The sequence below is a fragment of the Harpegnathos saltator genome, unplaced genomic scaffold (genome assembly GCF_003227715.2).
Source record: "Harpegnathos saltator strain DR-91 unplaced genomic scaffold, Hsal_v8.6 scaffold12, whole genome shotgun sequence".
Classification (NCBI taxonomy): Eukaryota; Metazoa; Arthropoda; class Insecta; order Hymenoptera; family Formicidae; genus Harpegnathos; species Harpegnathos saltator.
The window spans coordinates 215,596-241,078 of NW_020229895.1; the positions used below are offsets into that span (position 1 = coordinate 215,596).

General features: G+C 42.8%; 2 protein-coding genes across 7 annotated transcripts; one reads left to right on the forward strand and one right to left on the reverse strand.

Moving 5' to 3' along the window:
* Positions 1 to 1,645: 1,645 nt before the first annotated feature.
* On the reverse strand, positions 1,646 to 18,270 carry Sec16 (endoplasmic reticulum export factor secretory 16). 2 transcript variants are annotated; one of them, XM_025304939.1, is made up of 19 exons: positions 17,884 to 18,247; positions 16,915 to 16,965; positions 13,088 to 16,812; positions 12,903 to 12,988; positions 12,575 to 12,788; positions 11,512 to 11,618; positions 11,273 to 11,423; positions 11,065 to 11,203; positions 10,642 to 10,912; positions 10,397 to 10,566; positions 9,706 to 10,290; positions 8,992 to 9,483; positions 8,623 to 8,658; positions 6,866 to 7,111; positions 6,285 to 6,411; positions 5,913 to 6,155; positions 5,697 to 5,788; positions 3,562 to 3,648; positions 1,646 to 2,835 (listed from the first exon to the last, which is right to left on the reverse strand). In XM_025304939.1, exons 2-19 carry the CDS (start codon positions 16,918 to 16,920, stop codon positions 2,755 to 2,757), a joined length of 6,858 nt encoding a protein of 2,285 aa, XP_025160724.1. In that variant the 5' UTR covers positions 16,921 to 16,965; positions 17,884 to 18,247; the 3' UTR covers positions 1,646 to 2,754. The 2 variants fall into 2 exon arrangements, with proteins under 2 accessions (XP_025160724.1, XP_025160714.1); XM_025304929.1 differs by lacking the exons at positions 1,646 to 2,835; positions 3,562 to 3,648; positions 5,697 to 5,788; ... (1 more) ...; positions 6,285 to 6,411; positions 6,866 to 7,111 and having other exon boundaries at positions 7,122 to 8,673; positions 17,884 to 18,270.
* A 68-nt stretch (positions 18,271 to 18,338) lies between these two features.
* On the forward strand, positions 18,339 to 24,449 carry LOC105190128 (transmembrane protein 47). Of its 5 annotated transcripts, none has more exons than XM_025304949.1 (6): positions 18,339 to 18,424; positions 19,991 to 20,066; positions 21,612 to 21,798; positions 21,870 to 22,019; positions 22,136 to 22,198; positions 22,461 to 23,195. In XM_025304949.1, exons 2-6 carry the CDS (start codon positions 20,016 to 20,018, stop codon positions 22,673 to 22,675), a joined length of 666 nt encoding a protein of 221 aa, XP_025160734.1. In that variant the 5' UTR covers positions 18,339 to 18,424; positions 19,991 to 20,015; the 3' UTR covers positions 22,676 to 23,195. The 5 variants fall into 5 exon arrangements, with proteins under 5 accessions (XP_025160734.1, XP_011150973.1, XP_011150969.1 ...); XM_011152671.3 differs by lacking the exon at positions 18,339 to 18,424 and adding an exon at positions 18,431 to 18,798; XM_011152670.3 differs by lacking the exons at positions 18,339 to 18,424; positions 19,991 to 20,066 and adding exons at positions 21,241 to 21,294; positions 24,071 to 24,449 and having other exon boundaries at positions 22,461 to 22,708.
* The last annotated feature ends 1,034 nt before the right edge of the window (positions 24,450 to 25,483 follow it).

Here is a 25,483-nt window from a genome sequence, read left to right on the forward strand (position 1 = left end):
CGCACACGAGTGGTAAATAAAAAATGAATAGGTAGGTAGGTAAGGTAAAGGACAATTCTGCTGCACTTGGTTGACACAATTGCACGTGTTTCTCCACCCGGAATCTCGATTATATTATTAAACGTTACGCGTAAGTGTCGAAGGCGTGTCTATGTAACATGCAAACATTGGCGTGTTCTGCTATTTTCAAGACTACGCAGGCTTTCAACAAAAGTCGATCGGTTAACTGTATATCATATAGCGAGACGATTCTGGTCGTAATAAAGACTGCCATTTACCACAAGTAGAGCCGTTCTGGTTGTTTGTTCGTCTGATCGTTCAGTGAAAGCACAATGGTGTGTGTGTGTATTTTTGTATGTATTCTACGAAGGACAATCCTGTCTCGGTACTCAAAACAAGCGAATTCTATATATAAACAATTTCAATTCTACGGGTTTATGAAAGCTACATTTAAACAGTATATGTACAAATCTCAAATTTCACACACACACACACACACACGTGTATATATATATACACATACATAAAACTTATACGCAGTGACATTTCCACCGCAACGTTCACTGTTTCGTAAAGTTACATCTCGGGCGATTTACAATAACTTGCGATGAATTCGGGACAGAATTTTGCCCATAAAAAAAACATTTTTAAAGAAGTGAAATTACGTTTATAGATGTACACATGCACATCTATAAATCTTTACAAATGTGTCTATTGTATTGCGGGTAAAATTATGGTATACGAAACTCTACTCTGAATTTCATCGCAAGCTATAAATCCTCCAAAGTGAACTTGACGTATATAATATATGTGTGTATGTATGTGTATATATGTATGTATGCACATATGTGTACATATATATATATATATATATATACATATATGCATATATATATGTATATGTGTGTGTGTGTGTGTGTGTGTGTGTATACATTTACATCGAGCGGATATATTCAAAATTTGCATGTTATAAATATAAAATATATCATGAATATGTCATAATTTACAAAAATTTATCTAAACCAGCCTGTTCTAGCTGTGATCAATGGCAAAAAAAACGAGTGTGTCTAGCTTACAGATCAGCTAGAGACCTGTCCGTATAGTTCTGAACAATTCTGTGAAAAAATCGAATTTAAATCGGTAATTCCAATGGGAAATTCACTAACGAGAAAACTCGAGCCGAAGACAGCGTTATGTTTTCGCGGAAACTTTTAACGCCATCAGCTTGAAACAGAACTGAGGTAACACGGTGACTCGAGAGAAGTAGAGTACAACTTGTACACAGCGCACGGTCAAAGTTCACCGGAAATTACTTAATCTTCAATCAGGATATTCCAGCGTGTATGCGGAGAAGCACCGAGACCATTCTTCCCGCCATTTCTCTATCCGCTTTTTCACCAGGACGTTCTTTAGGCATCCTCTCCCCTAGTCGCACTCACAACCTTTGGGAGTGTCGGAGAACCTTCCTCTCCGGAGACACAGACGCCAGCGGATAAGTCTTATAAATCTAAATGCGATTGAACCAGTGGAAACGCAATACAAACGCGATTCTCACATCACTTTTCGCACGATCCACGTTGATGGCAGTTGCGTATTATTGGTGTATCGTATATAATATCATTATATCATAATGTAACCCGATGAATTTATGGATAACAATATCTCTATTATACACACTTCCCTCGCATGATAACGTGATCCTTCGTACATCGTCGATAAAATTTTCACATACCTCTGTAACATCATCATCTTCGTATTTTTACCAGTTCTATACGCGCGACGCTCCCTTTCCGACGTATAAAATCAGACTTGGAATTACAGCACGTATATGTATACGTACATGTACACGTACATGTACATGTAATACTGAGGCCTTGTGTGTGTGTGTGTGTGTGTGTGTTGTAATAAACATTGCAATAACTGAGTTACAATCAGCGCTATAATTCTCGCTATTATCGTATGTCTACGAAAACCACCCCAAAATGAGAGACTATTTACCGTACGGTTTAAATAGATTCGAATAGATCTAAATATGGTATGGTTGCAGGTAAAAACTTCTTTACATCTCACTCGCGCAAATTCGAACTCGTGCTTGCGATATTTCGATCCTCGCATGACATCAAATCCGGTACAAGATGACAATACTTACAAACTAAGCGAATACAATAATGGGGAATGCACTCGCGCATTTCTCTATCACGACGATTAAATCCGTTCGCACGCGGTTATGCAAATGCATAAGTAATCATCATTCGATGGAAACGCGCGTTTCTGAAAATCGAAAGCAATATACCTAACTTCGAAATCAATTCGTCGCGCAGCGTATGAAACATTCCGTAAAAAATTATCTTGCCTCGGACGTAAGAGCGTACTTTTCACCGAGGAGTGAGCAACGGAAATTTGCGATTGACAAATCAGAAACTATATTCTAAGCTATAGGTAATATGCGCCGATGTTATTATCCTTTGGAAACTACGTTCCTTCGAATATATCTCTTTCGATACAATTTTTAACTCTCCATCCACGACAGATACAGACGGCGAAATAAAATGTGAACCAAACTCGATGTAAAGACACTTGCGCGAGTGTCTTGTACATATGCACCACCGTCCACCGCTACTTTATAAACGTTGTCTTTCAAGTCAAGTTCTACGCAGAAACGAAAATTCCAGATGTACAAACAGGACGCCAAGATGATACGAATTCTCCTAATCTGAGCAGTAAACAAATTGTTTACATGAGCGGTCGCAAAAATTACCGCGGAGGATATCTGCCAGCTGACATGTTCTTCACCGAACGATCCTTCATGTCACTCGGATTGAACATCATTGGTCCCTAGAAAATAACCTTATTTAAAAACACTTGGAAGAAAAGTTACCGTCGAGTTACAAAATGCACAATAGCGAGTGAAGAGTCTTTTAATTTGTAAAATTATGAAAACGTCCTGATAATTGATACTTTATATATATATATATATATATATATATATATATATATATGAATATGAATATTATATAATATATTAATATTACATGAGGTAAAATGTATACAACATAAAATGTTACAAGTATAAATTAACCGAGTAACGTATATGTAAGCAGTGAGGGAGCGTAAATTCTTTTATCCTGCTATCATTTCTCGAGTAAACGCAACTTTTGCACAGCGTGAGAATAAAATGACGAGGTAACAGTAAAATCGATCGACGAGTCAATAATTATTTTACATAGACCGAAACCCCCCGACATGTGTACCCTTCACCAAGCTTCCCCGTGAATCTGCAATCGCGCGATCGTTGATGTCGTGAAGATAGCGATTGAGAAGCGTTAAGCTTAATTTTAATGGTAAACAAGCGGCGGCGGAGGATTACGTAAATATTTTCACTTTAATGTACGTAATAATGTAACGTGAACACGTATTCGTTAAAGCTCGTTAAAGTAGTCAAGACCATACCGACATTGTAATATTTCAGTGTTGCACGGAGCGCGCCTCTTACGATATCTCGATACAAATAATTACCTTGAGTAAAATACAGAGAGTAAAGAGTCAACGTCGTTGGATTACCTTGTTCCGTTGAAGGAGCCGCGGATCCCTCATTGTGTAACTCTGCACCTCTCGTGATAACGAGCTGGTCGAGCTCCAGCGAGAGAGCTATATGCCAAATACAACATAACAATGTCGTCTCACTTAACGGATATTCACCGAGTCGCAGTGATTAGCGATTCTTATCGTGTAATTTTCTTGTGTAATACCGATTTATCGTATGGTTACGCATCACACGTATCATCGCAGTTCGCCCAGCTAAAAGAACAGCGTTGTTCTGTATGCACAATGTATAATGTACATACTTGTACAATGAAAAAGCATTACAAAAAGCTCTTTTCACAGCATACAATCGCAGAGAAAATCGGTATTACGCGAGCGTATATTCTCGTGTATATAATTGGCGTAACATTTCTTTTTCTTTTTCTTTTGTTACGGAATTTAGAGAAACGGTTCTTCCATGCTTCGATTACGGTGTAAGTGTACAGATTATTAGTGCGTTATTATTTCATTAGAGGGATCATAAAAACGTCCCACAGCCAAGAGTCACAACGATTCTACGCGTCGATAATACTCGGCCACTTGTTAGATCCAGAGTTATCAAAAACTTGCACAATCCTATTCCTCATGTCTGCGTATGTCCTGCATTCAGAATTGTCGAGAAAACACAGCACAGTTTCAAAGTGGCCAACCTATAACTGTGATAGCTTTATTGTAACTAAGCTTACGTTAGTAGATTGATTAATAATGATCCTAGATATAGTAAGTGGCCTGGTATTATTGACTCAATGTACGACTAATTGCTGGTTGCGCATATATTAACGAACTGCCAATAATAAACAGCAGAAAAAAAGCAAAAAAAGGTGTCAACACCAAACTTCAGCTATGAAACATGAAACACTGTGGAAGTTTCACGCTACTTCTACTTCTATCACAGTACAAGAAACGTTTTGTACAAATTATATAAGAAACACATTTCCGCAAGCAGTGAGTAGTATAGAAAGCGTGCGCGCGTGTAAGACATCAAATAATGATATGTAAAATTAATAAAATGAATGTCCTTACTATTAGCAATAATTATTATTTGGCTACGTCATTCTGCTTCCCCGACTGCTTGCATAAAGGAACATAAAAAGAAGGATGGATTAAACATATAGATACACAGAGAAGAAAGAATATCTGTAGCGAGGTGAAGAGATCTAATTAAGTACTCGCCGCTCGCTAAAATGTAACATAGGAAGCGACGTAGATGTGTTTTAAATAATGTTATCGGTAACATTTATTCTTTTGGCGACTGTCTAATCTGTCTGGGCAGAAGGGAGGTGCTGGAACGTACAGGCGTTTTGTCAAACGCTCCATCTGAATTCTGCGTGTCCTTCGTGAATTTGTTTCCGACGTTTCGTGCACATCCAAATAGGCAAAAGTTCTCCTTATAAAGGATGGTTCATCGAGGAAGGAAGAGAGAAAGGGAAGTGAAGAAAGAACGAAGTGTTTATAAAATTTTATAAAGTTCTAGCGGACTTCTGCGGAGAAATGGTTTCACAGTTTTCGAGTTGTTCCTCTTCCTGAAGAAGAACTGTAATGTTCACAAAACGTCCCAAACTAATTCATGAAGAGCGCATCAACCTGGAATCCAGATCGAGCATTTCTTCACAGTGTGGAAATTTCAAATATCACATTTCCCGTTACACACGTAAAGTTTACATAAATAATTCCTAATAAACTAAGTGAAGGAAACATGATTAAAGGGTACAACGATTATAAATGTACGTTTGATTTGTGAAGATTGCGATGCCTCAGGGAACATCAATGGTTTACTAAACTAGGGAACACGACCATAAGGTGTACAAATTGTATACCACAACGATCTCAGAGAAAAACGTACAAAGGAAATGTACTCGACTGTGTTAACATTACAATATTCCAGAGACACGCCGCAAGAAAGGCTAAGCTGCATACCAGCAAACTGCAGCCACAACGCAGAGGAAATAAAGGTATTGTGTAACGTAAGTCTGTCACGAGGAGAGATATATATACATGTATATGTATATGTAAGATTGTCTGTCAAAATGTGTGTACAGAGCGGTAATGTAACGATATCAGCTATAATGAATACGATTTGGAGTGAATTTGCGTTTGTCTCTCCAGATACGTACTGTTTGCGACGTATTTTCAGCGACGTTTCCAGATGGTGCGACGGCCGTTGCTGCCGGAGTCAAAAAATCCATAGGAGCAGTTGGATCATTAACTGTCAGATAAACACGTTATTTTAGCTTCGTCAGCAATTGATGTGACTGCTGGTGATGGGGGATCAGGAGGAAGAATTGATAATCGAAGAAGTGAGAAAAGCTCGCGGTTACTTGACTACTTACTTGGCATGGGAACGAACAATTGCGGGGACGAAGTAGCCATCGGTACGAGCGGGGACGTCACGGGGGTGGGCATGTTGGACGATGCGGTGCTACTTTTGGATCCGCCAGGATTCATCACGTCCACGTAATTGGCGCGCATACTTCTACCCTTTGGTAATTTGAACATGTTACTTCCGGTAACCGATCTCGGAGGATCCACTGCCGACGTGTCCTCGTGAGCGCTTGGTAGATGCGGTTGGGAACCGCCACCGCTGCCGCCACCACCACTACCACCGCCGCCGCTGCCGCCGCCGCTGCCGCCGCCGCTGTTGCCGCCGCCGCCGCCTCCGCCGCCGCCGCCGCCGCCGCCGCCGCCACCACCAACGACACCGCAACGTTCCATTGTTGGTGCTCGGAAACTCATGTCGGTCACCTTTGGCGGTGGTGCTAATGTCGCTGCTCCGCTGTCGCCATCCTCATCCTTGTTCATCCATTTTTTAGCAACAGGATCCCATACAATCTGCAATGCAGCGAGACAGGTAGTATTATTATTACTACTACGCGAGCATCATTCTACGGTACCAGCATCCACACAGAAACAAGGATTTCTTTGGGAAAAATTGACACATTAACTCCAAAGAACTCCTTTGCCTCTGTTTAATCTTCTTATTCAGTTTGCGTTAATATAATTAGGAGAAATTTATCCAATCCGTGTATTAGTAGAAGATTAGTTGGTTTGCAATTAACGATCTCAGCGATCAAACAAATCCCGCGTCATACTGGCCTGTCGTATAGCGGCATCGTCCGTCCGTTTTATTATCGTTACCGTCGTAACCGTAAGTAGCATTCTATTACCAAAAGTAGCCACCCTTAACGACATAAAAAACACGACGTAAAATCCGTTCATCGTAACTTCTCAGCGGAAAGAAGCTTGGAAAGAAGCAGCAATGACGTAACGACGAGAGACCCCTTACCGTTGGATTGCTGTCATCCGGCAATATCATTTGATTTTTTGGCTTCGGTGCGAGTTTACTGAACAAGCCGCCGAACCAGGAACTACCGCTGTTGGCGGGTTTCTTCTCGGCCGCCTTCTCTGCCGCTTTCTTCGTCTCGGTTGCTGCTTTCGCGCTCGTTCTCGGTGTCTCGAGCGCGTCCAACTCCTCCAACGGGTCGTACTGCTTGCTCATCGACGGCGTCAAGGAGATGGTCGGCTGCATAGGCTGAAATAAAATATACGATTGATCATCGTAAGCTTGTTCCAGCAAAGTTTATCATTGTTTACTGTAACAATGAGAGTTCGCTCGTGACAGTTGCCGTCGGTGACAGCGATTCATCAGCACGCTCTTTTGCAACGCTCTTTGATGAGAAACACTCACAAGACATGCATATATATGCGACACTCACAAACTTATTACAGTAAAAAATGAGAAACTTCGCTATTCGCACCGTATTTGCTTAGTAATTGGACAATCAGCTGATTGCGGATACACGTTAGGAAACGGAAGATCGCGATCTCAAGAAATTCGAAGAAGTGCATAGTATGACAAAACTTTTATTATACGATCGATGCCAACGATAACAACACATTTATGTACATTGAACAGCGCCTTAAAGTAACGTCGCGAAACCTCATAAAGTTTCACGATGTGATTAATATTAGATTAGAGAAAGGAAATGCTTCAACGTCTCTATCCTCGCGTGAGAGTTGCACAGTTACACGTATCGATAATAGCGCTACCATGTTGTACACTCATACATTGTCTCTCGTATTGTCTCATATTGAATACAACGTACAGAAGACTTTGATCGCGACTACACGCGTTTTACAGACTATCATCACACGTTACTCGCACTTGATAGGAATATCAATATCGTAGGTCAAAGACACGTTCTTCTTCTTAGCGGAGGAGACGCCGCCTCCTCCTGCTCCTTCTACCGCCTGACCATCACCATAACCATCGTTTTTAAATGTAAGTGGCAGATCGATCGGATACGTGCCGCCAAAAATGACCGGCTTGTATCTGGCCGCCGACTCGGAGGTGTTGAACATGCTATTGTCGTACGACCATGCGTCCACCGTGTCGCAAATGACATCCTTGCGGTGTATGTGCGGCGCCACTCTCATCACTTTCCTCTCCTCAAAGTTACAGTACTGCTTCAAGGTTTGTGCGTTCGCATCGTCATCGGAGGAAACGTCGCGCATTTTCTTCGCCATTTTCGCGGGCTCTGGCGCGATGAGCGACTCGAGTTTTAATTTGCTCAACTGAATGTCCAGGTCGGTTTGCGGCACGGCTGCAATCTTGCCGTGATCCGGCTGTTGTTCATCCGCAGCCGTTTCCTCCGATGGCATCTGTTTCATCTTGCACTTTAGGAACACCGGTAACTGCGAAGACGGTGGCTTCGAAAACGCGACGTCCGCGTGCCTCGATATTCCGATATCTCGCGGTTGAACTTTCACAGGATTTTGTGGAATTTGCGGATAGCTCGCGGTCAGTTTGGGATATTTGACGCTCTTGCGAGAATCTCGCGAAGCCTTGGCCTCAAGATTCACGCCAGCGGACAGATCGAAAAACGTCAGTGCGCCATCAGCGGTATTATCATTCATCGCGAATGCGACGTATGGATTTGATTTCGCAGACACATTGCGGCGTCGTAACGTGCTAACGGCGCTAACGTCCGACGAGGCTACAGGATCGAGATTATTATCCAGAGTGAGTCCGCAATTACTTACTTCAGGAGTTGGCGTTTTGTCTTCCCTTTCCCTTTCCTTTCGATGTGCAAGCAACAAAAAACAGGTGAAAAACGTTAGTGTCTCGAGATATATGCAAGCGGAAAGACATATTTTCTGTGTTCGACAGATTGCATACGCGATAAAAAAAAAAAAAAGTACAAGCGGATGGTACTAACAAACACGATCTTGATGATGATGATGATGATGATGATGATGATGAATGAGTCACATAGTTTAAACGGTATGACTGAATTATATGAATATGAGAATACAAGCGCGAAAAGTATGACGATAAAGTATCCTTTCGCGTTGAAGGGAAGACAGGAAAATATCGGCAATTAATTAATCTATGAAACGTTCACAATTTACCTCATAGTTCCACTTGTCCTGCTGCTGCGCATTATCGATCTCGGCCTGGTCGACCAAATCCGGCGCGGACTGTTGTTGCTGCCAATTGGACTGCGTGGACTCGTTCCTCCCGTAATTACCCTGATAATAGGATTGCTGATTCCAATAATCTTGCTGCTGCTGATACTGAGCGGACTCGTCCATGCCTCTCATGTACTGCATGTTCGGGTCGTAAGTTTCTTGGATATTCGTAGGCAGAGACAGAGGTTGCCAGTCTGATTTGGTCTCGCCGCCGGAAGTGACTTCCATCATCGATGTAGGCCCGTCACCGTACTCGGATTGAACAGCGTTCCATTGCTGTTGCGATATCATTAGCGGTGGTTGTTGTTGCTGCTGCTGTGACTGTTGTTGCGGTTGTTGTTTCATCTCTTGAATCTCTGGATTTTGCATATTAGTGCGAGGATCAGAGGCACGAGCGCTGTAAGTTTCGGCTTCAACCGCCATCTCGCCGTCCTGCGATAAAAAAGATATCGACTTAAACTGCGTTCGGAGAGACGCCGTTAGCGCTATTTAGCGCTAATGATTGTTCGCGGAATTAGATGATAGAACCAGCGTTGTCGCAACATCGCTAATGATAGCGTGCAAATTATAACTACGCGTCATCAACACTACTCCTTCCGAGATAAGGCAAATAATTGTTCAACTTAATTCCCCAAATTATTCCGACATAATTACCTGATATTTCCCAACTATCTCCGCCAGCTTATTAAGCCACGTTAAATTCGCGGCATCTTCGACCGAGTCCTTGCAAATTGGATCATGGTATTTGATACGATCGCCCAGCGTATAAACAGCCTCAATGAAAGATTTCTGATACTTTGATGCATCGTTCGTAATATTTGTCGCGATCTGTTCGATGTACAACAGAGCCTTCTCCATTAATCCACAGTCTACCATCTTCACGACCAAGTCAAACTTGAATTTCTGTAGGTCCACCAGCGTGAAGCACGGATCGCTGAGATTCCGAGCGTATTCGTATATCTCCGTTAGCATAACTGCTTCCGTGGTGAGGAACTCGGCATACGGCTTGTTGTGGTTCGCTCCGATTAACACGAGTTTGACCCCGTTACTTCCGTACGCCCCGAAATCAATTTGCGCGAGGATGTAGCAGAAGTGCGCTGCATGGATGTCTGCCCTCGCGGCCAATGTATCGCCAAGGGTCGTTATCGACCGACGATTAATTTCCGGATTAGCGGAGGTATTGGAGATAATCATGGCCAAATGAGGCCGCCAATCGTCCCAACGTGGATCCGCGACGCACTGAATAGAATAAGAGAAAATAAACGACTGATGTATGTATCACAACGAAACAAAGCGCAACATTTTCGTCGTGAGACAAAATCAATTGTTGGTAAATTTGACTTACCGTGACTATGGCTGGTACACGACCAGAATGCAGCTGGTACAAAGTCTGCAGTGAGTCGTGCGGCGGTAGACTGTTCGCGAAGCGAGTCATCACGGAAGCGTGTGTGCGTTTGTCCAATTTGCTAGCCAAGAAGAGAGCGTGGCCCCAAAGTCCTTCGTTCATCGCGTACTCTGTTGTGGAAAGGAAGAAAGATCGGTCAACACTTGTAAGCCACAACTATATACGTATAAATTAATATTTCATACCCAACGCTTCTTGAACCAGACCGTAAAGTAACGTATTTCTAAACTCGTCTGTTATTTGTTCTATGGTTTTTCGTTGTTTAATTTCGGGCAGAAACGAATCAGACAGTGTAGAAATGTCTTGAGTACTGCCGTCGCCACCCGTCGCTCCGGATCGTTGAGATATCAAGGACTCTCTACGACCCACATCCTGGGATCTAGACTTGTTCCCGTCGTACGGATAAGCGTCCTTATTGCGCAGCAAAAGAGTGGCAATATCGACTCCGACGACATTCTGTATGGATTAAGCGTATATTTGGATTTATTTAAAGAACAACGAGGGAGAGGAAAGATTTCCTCTCTCTCTCTCTCTCTCTCTCTCTCCTCTCTCCTCTCTCTCTCTCTCTCTCTGTAAACAGTTTGAAGAGGAAAGAAAAATATATTTACCCCATTCTGTTGAATCAGCATAATCATCAGTTCGTATAGCAGAATATATGAAGCGCGATCGGTCAGCTCCTCGTTCATTGTCGCTTTCTTGATCTTATTTTCGCAATATTCAATAATCGTTTTTTTGTGCGTAACGCCACTGCGATATGAAAGTCATTGTTACACATACATTATATATGTCACTCTTTCCTGCATCAAAAATACTGACTTGATCAGAGGTCCTGGATACGATCGTAAATCGCGTGTGATAGGATCGTACGACAGTAGATTGTCAACACGGAAAATGTCGACTTTAGCCCTCTCACCATCGGCTGGATAACTAGGATAAACGTGCACCAAGGAGCCGATGGAGAAGCATCCTACGGACAAATGTTCAAACGCCAATTCAGTAATGCGAGCAGGTGCAGACAATAATGCATGTAGAATTTGTGTAACAAAACATCATACCGTATGCGTGAGACGTGGAGAACTTGGTCGGTGTTACGCGAGCGGAAGTAATCGCTGAATCCTCCAACATTGACATATCGCCCAGAGTTCGCTTGTCACAGGCAGTCCTGAGATGAACATAACGATCCTTTTTGAAACAACGAGAATGTGCGAGGTACAAACACAAAGCAAGTCGATATATTGATTACGATGAATATTAAAGAAGCACATGTAAATACGCGCATTTCTATGGCATTAAATCTTTCAAGGGTATTCCGATACTTCGATAATCGAGATTTCGATAATCTAAATGAAAAATATTTGAAGTTGAAATTGAAAAAGCGAGATACCCTGTTCAATCGCAAATAAGCGCGCTCTTCGTAAAATTCATGGCGAATTTAATGCAAGCTCATATCAATTTTGCGCATCAAGCTCATTGCGATCCAGCAATTACTTCTTCATGTTAAATGCAAGGTCAGTTCCTTATAGCTGCACTTTCTGAATTATCTTGTAATCTTCCCATTTTCTTCTCTCTCATATCTCATATATATCTACTTCATTGTGAGTGCAACTTAGTGCAGCTGTAAAGGACGGATCTATAATTAATGATATACGTTCAATAATTACCAATCGTAGAAGATACATTCTAGATACATCTAGCGAGCTACGCACGGCTATAGAATCTCAAGTGAGAGATTGGGACAGAAACGAAATCTCTGACTTCTGGCTTAAGAAACTTGAACCGAGAGAGAGAGAGAGAGAGGGAGAGGGGGAGAGAGAGGGGGGGGGGGGAGAGAGAGAGAGAGAGAGAGGACTCTCGGTCTCACCTATTCAGATTTCGACAAGCCGTACTGCGCTCCCGCAGATTCTCGGCCCATCCGGAGTATCCGAAATGAGGAACGTACAGCGCTTTGTTTGGCGAACGGAAACATGCACTTGGGATCGGATAAAATCTGACGTACAATGAACGTTATAAAAGTACAAAGTACAAAGTGAATGAATGGACGAGTCTGTGTCTGTAAGCGTTGAGAGCTCACTTTAAATCGTAGTTTCGGCTCTCTAAAAAGAAAGTTTCAAAGCGCACCTGTCATCGCAAGAACTACGACCCGAGTGAACGCTGGCTCTGTCCTCTGGATAATTGCTGACACCCCTCGCCATGCTGTGTTGCTGCTGATGTTGACCACCGTAATACTTGTGGTACCACTCGGAGTAGGCGGCGGGATTCGTTCGGCGTAAATTCTCGAGGTACGCGTAATAATTGTTACCATAGTGAGCACCATAATCGTATCCGTTGTATCCTGCGTTTGCAATTTAACGAGTCGACAGATCAACGACAGATTACGATGCAAATCGACGTACTCGCGCTTCTCCTCTCTCGTGCAGCACGTTTCATTCTTTCTCGCGCTACCTACCGTTGTACATGTAATAAGGATCCCTCATACGCATGTAGTATTCACGGTCTCGGTCGTTGTAAGAAGATCTGCTCGATGGCCTGGAACTGACAGAATACGGAGTGACTCACGGAGTGCTTACTGAAATGTTATTACAGAAATTAAATATATAGTGAACAATGGGAGAAAGAACCATTCGCACATACCTCCTTCCGTAAGGATCATTGTTGTAGTAGTCTCTCCCATACACGTCCCTTGTATCGTAATCGTCGTATCTTCGTGGTCGCCTGTCGTCTCTTCGTCTCTCGCGATCCATGTAATCCCGATCCCGAGGATCCCTGAGAAATCGCGGATCATAGTCCCTCGGATCTCTGTCTCGACGACGTGGATCATCTCCCCTGTCCCTCCTGCTGCGATCGTCCTGCGGTCTTCTCCTGCTGTCCCTCTCGTCCGCCAGTTCCTCCTTCCCCCGGACTCTTCTTTCCAAGTCCTCCCTGCCGTGCCGATCTAGATCGTCACGACTGTGATGCTTACGATCATCGTCCCGATACGAGACATCCCGGCGCTCGAAATCGTCGCGGGTGTTGTACTGACGCTCGTTATCGGCCGCGCGCCGGCGATCGTAATAATAGTCGTCCTCGTATTCACGGTCACAATCGCGATCGTAGTACGCGTTCTTCCGGTCGTACTCGTATCTCCGACGGTCAGGACTGGCCGCCTCCCGTCGTCTCTCCCTGCTGTCCTCCCGGCTGTTACCGGATCTCTCGTCGTCCTCGTCCTCGTAGGAGTCCCGACGATTCGAGTTCGCCCCGGGAACAACCTGGCTCTCACCCTGAGATGCGCCGACCGCCTCTTCGCGCTTGCTGCGCGCTTGCTCATTCGTCTGCTCCTGCTGCATCGCGGACATCGTCGAGGACACCACCTCTTGGGAGCCGGTGACGACTCGGCCGGCCGTCCTGTCGTCCGGTAACTGCACGACATCGTTGGGAGACGCCCCGCCTGGGATCAGCCGAAGTTCCGCGTCCGTCTGCTGCGCCGTTTCCTCGGGCTCGTTGCCCCTCCCGGGAACTTCGCGGATCTCGCTCGGCTCCGGCATGATCTGCGACTGCAGCTGGTATCTCTCCTCTCCGGAGGGATCATTGCGCGACGGTAAGGACGGTTGCGGCGGTAAGGACCGTTCTCTACCGGAGGGATCGTTCCGCCGTTCCAACGTGTCCGAGTCACCGCGCAGGAGTAGAGGTGCTGCGCTTCTTTCCTGTCCTGACGGGACGTCGCGACGTTCCACCACTCGGTCGGCCAAGCTCCTCACCTGCACGCTCTGCTCTTGTCCCGAAGGATCGTTTCTTCTGGGATCGGACAGGCGTTGCCCGGCTTGCACGTATTGCTGCTCCTGACCGGTGGGATCGTTCCTGCGCGGATCCATGGTGCTCGACTGGCCGGGCACCTCGCGCAGGAACGGAATATCGTTAGGCACTTCGTCATTCTCGTCGTCCTGACTCGGCGGGGTCGGCTCGTGTTCTTGATGCGAATCCGTCAGCTCGCCGGTCTCCAAGAACGTATTCCTATCGTTCGATGCGAACTCGTAGTTGTCTGGCATCTGTTCCGGCTGCAAGGGTGGATGAGGCCGTACCGTCGGTTGCTGCACCGACGGCACCTCGACGTTACTCGCCTCCTCCCGGAAGTCCCGGATGTTCGTCGCTTCCTTCGGGCTCGCGTTCGGCTTCGGATCGTTGTCCAGGGTCTCTTTGTTGATAGAGTCTCTCGAACCATAAATGTCGCGTTCTTGCAGAGCAGTCGTCGCGGGCGTGACAACCTCGAGGTTCACAAAGTCCGACGTCTGTTGGATGTTCTCGTAATTCTCCACGTTCTGCTCGGCATTCCACTGCTTGGGCGGCGGACGCGGCGCGTGATCCTTGGCGTACCACGTGTTCTCCAAAGAGGCCGGCAACGCGCTCTGATTGTACCACTGATCGTACCCGCTTTGCGAGACGCTGTCTGTTACCTTAGTAGCACCACTCTGATATGTATTCGGTGTCAAGTGTTCCTGAGCGACGACCGACGGCTGACTGTCGACTGTGGAATGAGAGCTCTCCACGCTGCTCGCCGCGTAATCCGGCGGCAACACGAGCATATTCTCGGGCATAGAGTTGTTGCGAATGCTCGTGACGTTAAAACTGGTAGCGACGTGTTGAGCACTTCTCCCTTGGCCTTCCATGGGCCTCGAGTGCACGTCCGGTGCACTCAATTCAGCCGAATGATCCGTATGCTTGCTCGTCGACTTGCCTCCAATATTGAGCTGACTGAGGTTGCTGGATAACTCGTCCGTCATCGTACAGGGAAAAGCGTGATCGTCGTTCTCGCCGACAAGAGTGCTCTTCGACGAGAGAACATCGACGCCGCCCATCGACGCGTTCTCGTCGGTCATTACGTTGAGATGGTCGCCGATTGACGACTTGACGTCACTCGGTTTCGCTTGAATCGTCGAGTCGTGCGAAGACGCGGTGCTCGCGGTAATCGCGGCCAACATCGCTTGCTTCTCGTTCTCTTGCTGTTCATTGTTGTTGTTGGGTGTATGTACAGTGTTATCTACAGTACTAAGTGTAGTAGGTGCATTAGGTACGTAGTGGAACGGCGTCGTCGCGTGCATCTGCTGTTGCTGACTGCTCATCTGCCAGTCGTTTGCAGCGAATCGAACAGCAGCAGCAGCAGCAGCAGCAGTAGCAGCGTTGTTGTTCGGCGATACATTCTCGTTGAACGAATTCTTGTCAGTCATCTGCTGCAACCACTGATTCGAATGTACGTCGTTCTGCGCACTCCTCCAATCTGCTTGCGATTGCGGCCAGGTGTTGAACGATTCGTCTATACTATTCGTTTGTACTAAGTGCGCGGGCTGATGATGAGCCATGGCGGCCTCACGATTTTGATTCTGCCATTGGCCGGACGCAGCGTTGGACCTGTTACCCGCTTCATTGACACTGCTTTGCTGTCTGCTCAACCGGTTCGTGGAATGTTCTTTGTTCACCTCGTCGACAGGCGCATTGTATATTTGCGTCGACAGAGGCAGCGGTTGCGCGCACTTGTTATTCGCATTGTCGACCGGCTGCGACTCCTTCGCAGGATCTTGCCAATGGCCCAGTATATCGGTGTAATTCTGCCAATTACGCTGCGGCGCCAGGTTCGCCGAGTCATCCTTGTTCCAGTTGTAATTTTGCGGCACCGCGCTCGGCAAGGACGGATGCGCTACCGATGTCGGCTGCGGTTCCTTTTGGCTCTGCGATGACGCAAATCTCTGTTGCGCGTATACCGCCGCATTCGACGGTTGTTGTTGTTGTTGTTGTTGTTGTGGTGGTGGTAGTGGTGGTGGTTGCTGTTGTTGTTGTTGTTGCTCTTCGGCCCACTGAGAGTGCTCGTAACCGGTCGACTGGGTAGCCGTCTGCCGAGACGGCATCGGATACTGCTGATTTTGATTGTAATTTGTATATGATGGGAAAGAGTCTGTGTAATTTGGGCCAGCCTGACGCGAGGGCTCTGCTCTGGGTGTGTCCCTGCCTGATACAGAGTTCTGATTAAGTACATCGGACACGTCGTTATTGAGGTTCTTGTAATAATGATCCTGATGAATGGAATTGGATATCAACTGTCCTTGACTCGGATACGAGGGTATGTAATGTTGTTGTTGTTGTTGCTGCTGCCGCTGCTGTTGCGATTGTTGCTGAGTATCCGACTGCTGGTCCAAATTCCAATCCCAGGGATCCTTCCACGTATTGTTGGTGTGTTTTGATTGATTCGCGACAGATGACTGCTGGATGGTTGCTGATGATGAAATATCCGACTGTGGCCTCGGCATAGGCATCCACATATTTTGATTATGCATTCCATAAGCTGCTGAATGATCCACTCGAGATCTGGTAGGTCTAGCACGGTAAGGGTTCTAAAAGTATATCACATTATTTTCCACTGGTAGTTAATATCCAAATCATGCATATTGCTATATGAGTCAAAATATAGTATGTAATCTGTTGTATATACTTACATTCATGCTGCCTGCGAGACAGTACGACTATTAACAGCAATTTTATGAGATCTGTAAATTAAAGAATGCAAACTTGCACTTATGCACGCACACAGAGAAATGTATCTTAAGGATAGAGAAGCTTGATAGAAATAAAAAGGCAGTGGCTATAGAAAAAATATGGTTCTATCTTGTATCTTATTGTTACACGTGTCACTTGTACATTTGGTGTGTGCGTATGTAAACAATATAGTCAGCAATAAACTATATGGCAAATTGTTTTCCCCAATCATAAAATTTTTATAAATCCTGACTGGAGATAACAACGATGCGCTGCTAGACAGAATAAATAATTATCAAAGTATGAATGTTTACTCAGCCGATTACCACTGGTGGTAATCTCAGGAAACGCTTGTCACTGCAACGTTAATAGCCTTCGTACACGGATGTGAATTATAAATGGGTCATTAGTCGCACGGCCTCACAGAAAATTCTCACATATGTATACACACATCACACGCATGCATCATCGCGGCGCGTTGAAACGCCGTTTAAGCGACGAGTGCTACGTGTACACGTGTGGCAATTTTCCAAATGTAGATGAAACGCCTCGACAACAGTATCCTCCCCATGTCTCAGAGCGGGTGAAACAGCGATAAGAAGCACGTTTCGTAAAGAGCGTAAAGACGGAGAGAAAGAAAGGGAGAGGGAGAAGAAGAAGAAGGAGAAAGAGAGAGAGAGAGAGAGAGCCCGGCGCGAGAGTAGCAAGTCGCTTATAAAACGCAAATTTCATACAATTATGTAACGGTGGATATGTGAAGCGGCGTTTTCCCGACACGTCCGAACGACGAATTAATGGTCGTTGGATCCGTCAACCGCGAAGAAATCGCACTGGTACGCGAGGCAACCGAACGACGGCTTACCAGCTGTGAGAATCGCGGGACGATGACTCGCCGTCGAGGAGCTCAACTTGCCTGCGCATTCACTCACCCAAGCTATCGTCGCTCGCACTGCCGTCTTCGCGCGCCTGGTATGCGCATTATTGTTTCTCACCAGCCGTTCTTCTTGGTTCTGTCGTAAGGGACAGCGGAGCGAACGTCGTCGTCGTCGTCGTCGTCGTCGTCGTCGATGGCCGCGCGCGGTCACGATATTTCACATCACACGGGCATTATACTAGGCGCTACATGCACGACAGAAAGAGAGAGTAAAGGGAAGAGAGAGAGAACAACGAAGAGGAAGAGAGACGGTGAGATCCACGGGTCAAGCACGTCACAAATTTTTCCTCCGAGTTGACTTTCCACGCGAGCAGAACTGCGGACGTGCAACGCGTCGGCGCGAGCCTCGGAAACGTCAAAGTGTCATCTTCGAGGGACGACCGCGAGATGGCGACAGTGGTAACGTTCGACGGGAAGCCGTTTGAATTTGGTTTCTAATGAGACGTCGATAATCGTACGTGTCTCGAGAACATCGAAGGGCTTCTCTCGAACCGCGACGGTTGACGAGTTCGTGTCGCAAGTGACGCAAGCGTGAGGTTTGCTCGTTTTAATTGTATTTTCGGCATATTGTATGTGATATTAATAACGTTACCTTTTTCTTCGTGCTCGACGGGTAACGGATCATTGAGCGCGAGGGTCGACGTCATACTTGTTATTAGAATGCTTCGGAGAGTTTCGAAGCATCTAGTGAATCATACTCTAAGCGCTTCGAAACCTACAAGGCTACAAGCGGATCGCGACTTAGTGTGTCAACAGTTTGGCATATGCGATGTGACAAAGAGAAGTTCTCCACGAAGTAGTAGCGATTTGTAAAAGCAGAGAGAAAAAGGATTTTTCATGAATTTCGCGACAATAAATACACTAGTTTTCTGCACGACGTTGTGCGCGTCGAGATTACGTTTAGTGCAAGGTAAACCTTAACCTACTGTACTTTAGGCAGACCAGCTCAAAAATTCAATAACTGTATTCCGTATATGATTTTTTTCTTAACGATAGGTTCTTTTTTAGTATAATAAATTCGTAATAAAAAATATTAACATTGATTGCAGCATCAAGTTGATGTAATTCAATCTTCAGGTAGCTGAAATATGTAACAATAATTGAGATACATCATCAACTTGGCATCATTGTTGCTTCATGTGATACTCTTTAATAATTAAAATGGCAACAAGGCATTGATATAATAGAGAATATTATTAGAGTCAATTGTACAAAAATAATGATTTACTAGAAGCTGTTGTCATATTTTAGTGAAGCAAATGATTAGTTAGCTTGTGCAAAGAATAAAGCGATCATTTGTCTCTATTTGTCTTGGTTATGTATCTTTCTGTCTGTTCTACGTTTGAAACGAAACGAATATATGTATAGACTTTGAAAAGAAAAAAATTTCAAACGATGAAATACAGAAGTTGTTACTGTAAAACAAAGGACATGGATATATAATAGAAACAGGTGTATAATATTTTTGTATAATTGACTGAGTATTATTCAACATATTCAACATATAAATATTATTTATCAGAGACATCAGCAACTCCTATGATGTAATCAATTTTGATCACACATTTAGGTTTTGGGATATGTATGTATCTATATGTCTTAAATGTTTGTAAATAGATAAAAATTTAGAAGATATTATAAATTTGGATTAAATTCAATTTAGTACTCATGATAAGTGCTATACTTCATATTGCATTAAATTGTGCTATAAATTAAATATATATATATATATATATATATATATATATATATATATATATATGGATAATAAAAATGCTATTTTGGATACAAGCATTGTGCTTACAATATAACAGTATAATTACATCTACCTTTGAAAATATAAAATAAATATCCTTCCTTTATACATTCTTTAGGAATCCATAGAGATATCCTGAAAAGATTATGCAAAATACTTCACTATGCTAATTACTTTTTGGTTAAATTTTATTTTATTTTATATATTTATCATATATTATTTGCTTTATTCAAGTTAAATTATTTCACTCTTTATTTAGTTTGGTACAACAATTTTAAAATTATTTGCACAAAAATTTTTCCTCACTTGTCATGTTTTATCACAGTTTTTCTTTTCTTTATTGCAGTTAATTCCTAAGAAAGCAAAAAACAATGTCCCAAACAACTACCATTGAAACTGTTACCATAACCAGACCACTTAAGGTAAGATATAAGCTTAATTTTACAATACAGCACTATTATGGAATTTTTAGTAAACTAATTATATTCAGCAAAAATATTATAATTGTCACTCAATAAGAATATTATTATTTTTAGTGGAAACTAATTGATCATTTTTTACAAAAATGTAACGTGTGTATGTATATATATATATATATATATATATAAAACTTTTTTCTTTCAAACAGTGCAAAATAAATATAGATTTATTAGAACTAAAGATAGAAAGTAGTTAGAAAGAAGGTAAAGGGACGAAAAGAGAAGAAGCGGTGCAGAAGCGAGAAAAAGATAGAAGTGGAAAAGGCTGGGAAGCAAGGAAGAAAGGTCGAAGAAAAAGAAACAGGCGAGCGCAGAGATTGGCGCTCGCGCGCATTGCGCCGCGACCTTTAATGGGCGCTGATGGGCGCAGCCTCCCTGGAACCTGGAATCCGATTGCTTCTCTCCGATCTTCCAGTCGCGGAGAATCCGTGTTCCCGGTCGAGACGCGCGATTCTCTCTCTCTTTCTCTCTCTCTCTCTCTCTTTTCCTCCCTCCCTTTTCTCTTTCTGTTTTCTTTTCGGCGAGACATATCCACGGGGAAAATCGTTTATTCGTACAGCGTCTCGATCGACGTCTCGAACGCACTGCCGCACCTCCGTGCTCCGTCCGCCCTCGAAAAAGTAACTCGCTCGTGCGCTACGTCGCTGCAGGGAAGAGGGGTTGCCCTCGCCTCCGTGCTGACGGCAGTGTCGTAGACCAGCACGACTTGAAAGCCGTTGACCCGCGCGCAATCCGTCTCGACCAACCCCACCGCTAATGTAAATTCACACGTTTATTTTGCGACGCGCGCGTGTCTCGCTGCTTTTTATTAAAAGGTGCGCGATCCGCAGAGCCGCGCGTGAAAACGCTCGCGTTCGCTGTCTCTTCGCGCATCGTGTCGCTAGGTCATAGGTCGTTCGCCGCTCGTGGTAGGAAAACACTGTGTAGAAACAATGTCCTGTGTGCGTCGCCGCTGTTCTACCGTCGTGACACCGTTTGCGACAGCATTATCCGCGGCCGCTCGTCTTTAAGATACCGAGAAGTTTCTCGCTTCTTTCGGTCATCTGCGGGATAGAAATTACATTAAGCTGCTCTTGGCAGTGTGTTTACCTCTGATCGCGAATTTATACAAAATAAGATGATTATGTACACGGTCGCTGAGGATCATATGGGCGATAATGAGATCGCGCAGGTATACCTTTATTCTCAGAGAACTTGTTTCCGACCGATTAAAAGATAGAGAGACTTTTGTTTCTTTTAATTACATTTATTTGAAAATCGTGAGTTTGCTCTTTAGTCTTTCTCCAATCTCTGGTTTAAATAAATAATTGTTACATTTCATGTCGTACAGAAACTGATGTACAGTGCGACATGGTGCAGCTAAACAGAACTCTTTTATCATAGAATGTGCAAATATATGGCAATAATGTTAAACGATGTTGTGTGGTAGTGGTCAATTTGATGGGTTGTAAAGTTATTGTTGCACTTTGTGCTTGTTCACATTTGCAGGTGATTGCGTTCATATGCGGAATCATAGTGATACTGCTGATGATAATGGGTCTTGCATCCACCGACTGGTTGATGGCTCTGGGATGGAGGCAAGGTTTGTTCGCTCACTGCATTGAGGAAGGCGCCCCGACGCCTCTGCCCTTTAATATGCCCGATCCTCCAGGATGTTATCAGGCTAGAGACAATGGTACGATATTCGTTTGGTCTGCTAAATATGAAATGAATCGTTGGATAATTATTCCACATTTTATCTTGCAGCTTACATAAAAGCAGCCGCAGCCTTGTGCGTAGTGTGTCTTTTGACAGACATCGCTGCGACGATTCTCACTGGGCTTGGTTTGCGAACGCAGGATCACAGGGACAAACACAAATATTACAGATTCGCAGTATTTTGTATGGGTATTGCACGTGAGTATTTATTGTAGCAACGTCTGTTCTTCTTTCTGTTCCTTCTGTTTCCTCTCTTCTCTCTTCTTCTCTCTTCTTCTCTCACTCTTTACATTAATGTATATTTCGTGTTTTAGTGGTGTCTCTTTTGATTGCACTGGTCATATATCCCGTATGCTTTGCAGCAGAACTAAACCTAGGTAACATTTCTTTTCAAAGTACTCTCTTCTATTTCCACTTTTATAATAAATAAATATTGCAAACATCAAAATATATAAGTGCTAATAACATTCGACGTGTATGGGGCTATCATGTTCAAGAAAAAAAATATTTGGGGGAGGTGACAAGAGCACTGTATTCATACCGAAATTGTCCGAGAAAAATGCGTAAACAAAAAGAAAAAAAAAATCATGTATTATCGTGTGTTGTGTAGTCTGTATGTACAAAACGCTTCATTATTAGGTAATCGGACCATGTGGGAATTCGGTTGGGCGTACGGAGTCGGTTGGGGTGCAGCTATTTTCCTGTTTGGAGGAGCAGTACTGTTGCTTTGCGACAAGGAAAGCGAAGAAATCTACTATAAGGAGAGAAAAATCGTACGCGACGATATCGGAGGTGGTAATTCCATGATCGGCATGGGACATCACGCCGGACGAAGTGGAACGCAGCTAGCCTAGTGGCATTGCTCCCTGCCCGATGTTGTTCTCTAGGTGATTTATTTCATCTTTTTCTGCTCTCACAGTTCGACACATACGCATACGGGAAGATGTACATGCCTATGAGAATGCTTGAGAGTTTTTGTTATCGGTCATTTCGAGATATCCGGTATAGACGCGAAACTGTTCATTAGATGACTGTTCGAATTACTTGATCGGTTTCACATAGGACACGTAATAATGTCCTGTTAAATGAATGACAAGCATTTCGACCCTCTTCTGACTATGGCTGATTTAGCAATCGCAACTTTTATACGACAATTTTGGGACCATTATTAGCTTCATTCTGTTATATCTCCTAGATTGTGCGTAATATTGAACAATTTTATATACATACGCGTGCGTCCGCGTATATAATGTTTTTACTGTGATTTAAAATTGGGAACTTTGTGTCATGTGACGATGCTGCATTTATTATCCGTAAAATTGAAATGATAACGGTATCGCGTATTTATTATTATATCTAATCTAGTGACCGTTTTTTCAGCATAAAGTTTAAGTTTCTTTACGCACAAATGGAGACACGTACACATACACATACACGATTCGGACTCGATTTGTTTTTAGACAAGTTTATCCAATATTATGTTTCTTCTTAACTTTTTAATATCTAGTATTAAATAAAGCCAAATATGAGGAGTCTTTTAAATTAAGTTCATTTCTTATTAAAAATGAAGAACAAGACTTCCCTTGTCTGTTTGCATTTGCTCGGGTGAAAGATAACTTGTCAAAAAGAAATTTCGGTTAAATTGTTAACGAGCCACCTTCCAAAGAGGTAGCGATACGCTGTAATGTTCATAGTAAGTCGCGAGTGTAGCATATATTCGTAACAATGCGACGTTGCTATAAACGTGCAGTAATGTTGTCAGTTTTAAGTATGTGCGCTGTGGTAACCTAAACCGCGTTTAAATGAATTATTCAGTAGAGCTTGGCTTCCTCGTATTACTCCCCACCTACACACCACTGCCATTCTCCATATTCCGGTTGTAAGACGACAATTTTCGAGCTCCTAGTCCATTATATTCACCAGCGCGTAAATTTTTCATGCGTGAAACAAACGCTGCTTATCAGACAATCGGACATCACAATTAATGTTACTGCAACATTATTGCCATATACTTGATTGGACTTTACAATTCTACAATGTCTCTATAACATTACACTGCAATTTAAAAAATTATATTGTTGCTACAGTACAACCGCATGCAGGTTAACAATGCAGTGCAATCGGTTATACCGTTATATTTATCACTGTAGGAAATGCAAACAGAGATGTATTAAAGAAAGAAATTTAGTTTCTTATGTACATATATAATTGCAAATGAAACTTATTTTCACCATTATTTTTGTTTGAAGCTTCGTTGTACAACATCGTCGCGTCAACATCTTTAACGTTAAGTATGAGAAACTTCATAAAAACCCCACCATAATGCTCGACCAAATTTTCGACCAAAAGAATCGACATAAAGTTCGTCAAGTGATATGTAACAGGAAGTACATGACGCTTTGAATCCTATCCAGAGTGCGTATAGCACGACTCTTACTTACCACTCTATATATGTGAACAATTTTCCTCGTTATTAGTAAAAATTGATTGAAATTTCGTATAATATACATTTCTCCTTTTCTTTTCTTTTTTTTTTTCTTTTTTTTTCCCCTATTCAAGAAAGTCATCAGAATAACACATCATATATTGATTTGTATCAGGTATTTTTTTTTGTAAATGATGTATATACTATAGATATTAGTAATTTATTATTAATTTTTGTGCACACACATACACATAGTCTTTCAATCTTCTCTTCTTCTTAAATCTTCTTTTTTGCCTCGTTTTATTTTTATTTTATATATAACTCATATTTGATATACATTGATATTGATACTGATATTGACATTGAATATATGATTTAATATTAACCTGGTATATATTTATTATTAGCATATATGTATCTATGTGTGTTAATAATAAATATGTATATATCTATCTTAGAACCTATTAAAATTTTATTATGTATCATAAATTTCGAATATCCATAATATATGAGGGGGACAAACTTTGTGAGGAGAAAATATTTACTTAATATATACAGTTTGATATGAACTTATAATATAAAACCCCACAAATAGCTGATATAACATTTTAGTTTTACAATCTATTATTGTAACGTGTAAATTTTCTCCCTAATTTACAAATTGCGTAAATAACTTCATTACAGACTGACACCTTTTAAATATTTATCGTTTATTTAACTATAAAAATAATGGTGTGTAGCTGAGATGATGTCTGGTTTACGTCCTAATAATTATTTCCGAACTTCGTTAGTTACTAACTGAAAAAAATGTGTATGCGTTGTCGTTACGGGAAAAAAGAAACGAGTAGACTATGAAAGCTTTACCATTGCTCGGTCATGTATACGGTATGCCGATCGTCATCCTTATCCATTGTATTGCGTGTTAATTGCGAACTTTACAAAAAAGACTGTAGTAGTAGTATGTATCGGAAAAGATGTGAGCCTTGTGCAACATGAAGAAACACAATCAGTCTCTCCATATCAAACGCTTGAAAAGCAAAGTTTTACATTATAAAGCATAGCAATGTCCATCGTTTGTAGGCGAATCTTGAACTTACCTCATGTACCTTTTAAGTTCAATTAAAGTACAAGACATTTAAGTATGGATGATGGAACAGAGGCAGCTCGGGCAGACGTTATTTATTATGCGTTATTTGCATTAGAGATACGTGTACGTACATGTGTATATATAGATATA

Excerpts from the sequence above, each read along its gene's own strand:
- Sec16 (XM_025304929.1), bottom strand. Across the intron at positions 12,989-13,087 it reads AATGATCCTTACGGAAGGAG|TTCCAGGCCATCGAGCAGAT; the intron begins GTATGTGCGAAT and ends GTATTCTGTCAG. Across the intron at positions 11,424-11,511 it reads CTCCACGTCTCACGCATACG|GATGCTTCTCCATCGGCTCC; the intron begins GTATGATGTTTT and ends ATTTGTCCGTAG.
- LOC105190128 (XM_011152667.3), top strand. The coding sequence starts at position 21,241 with ATGATTATGTACACGGTCGCTGAGGATCATATGGGCGATAATGAGATC. Across the intron at positions 22,020-22,135 it reads ATTTTGTATGGGTATTGCAC|TGGTGTCTCTTTTGATTGCA; the intron begins GTGAGTATTTAT and ends TTCGTGTTTTAG. Across the intron at positions 22,199-22,460 it reads TGCAGCAGAACTAAACCTAG|GTAATCGGACCATGTGGGAA; the intron begins GTAACATTTCTT and ends CTTCATTATTAG.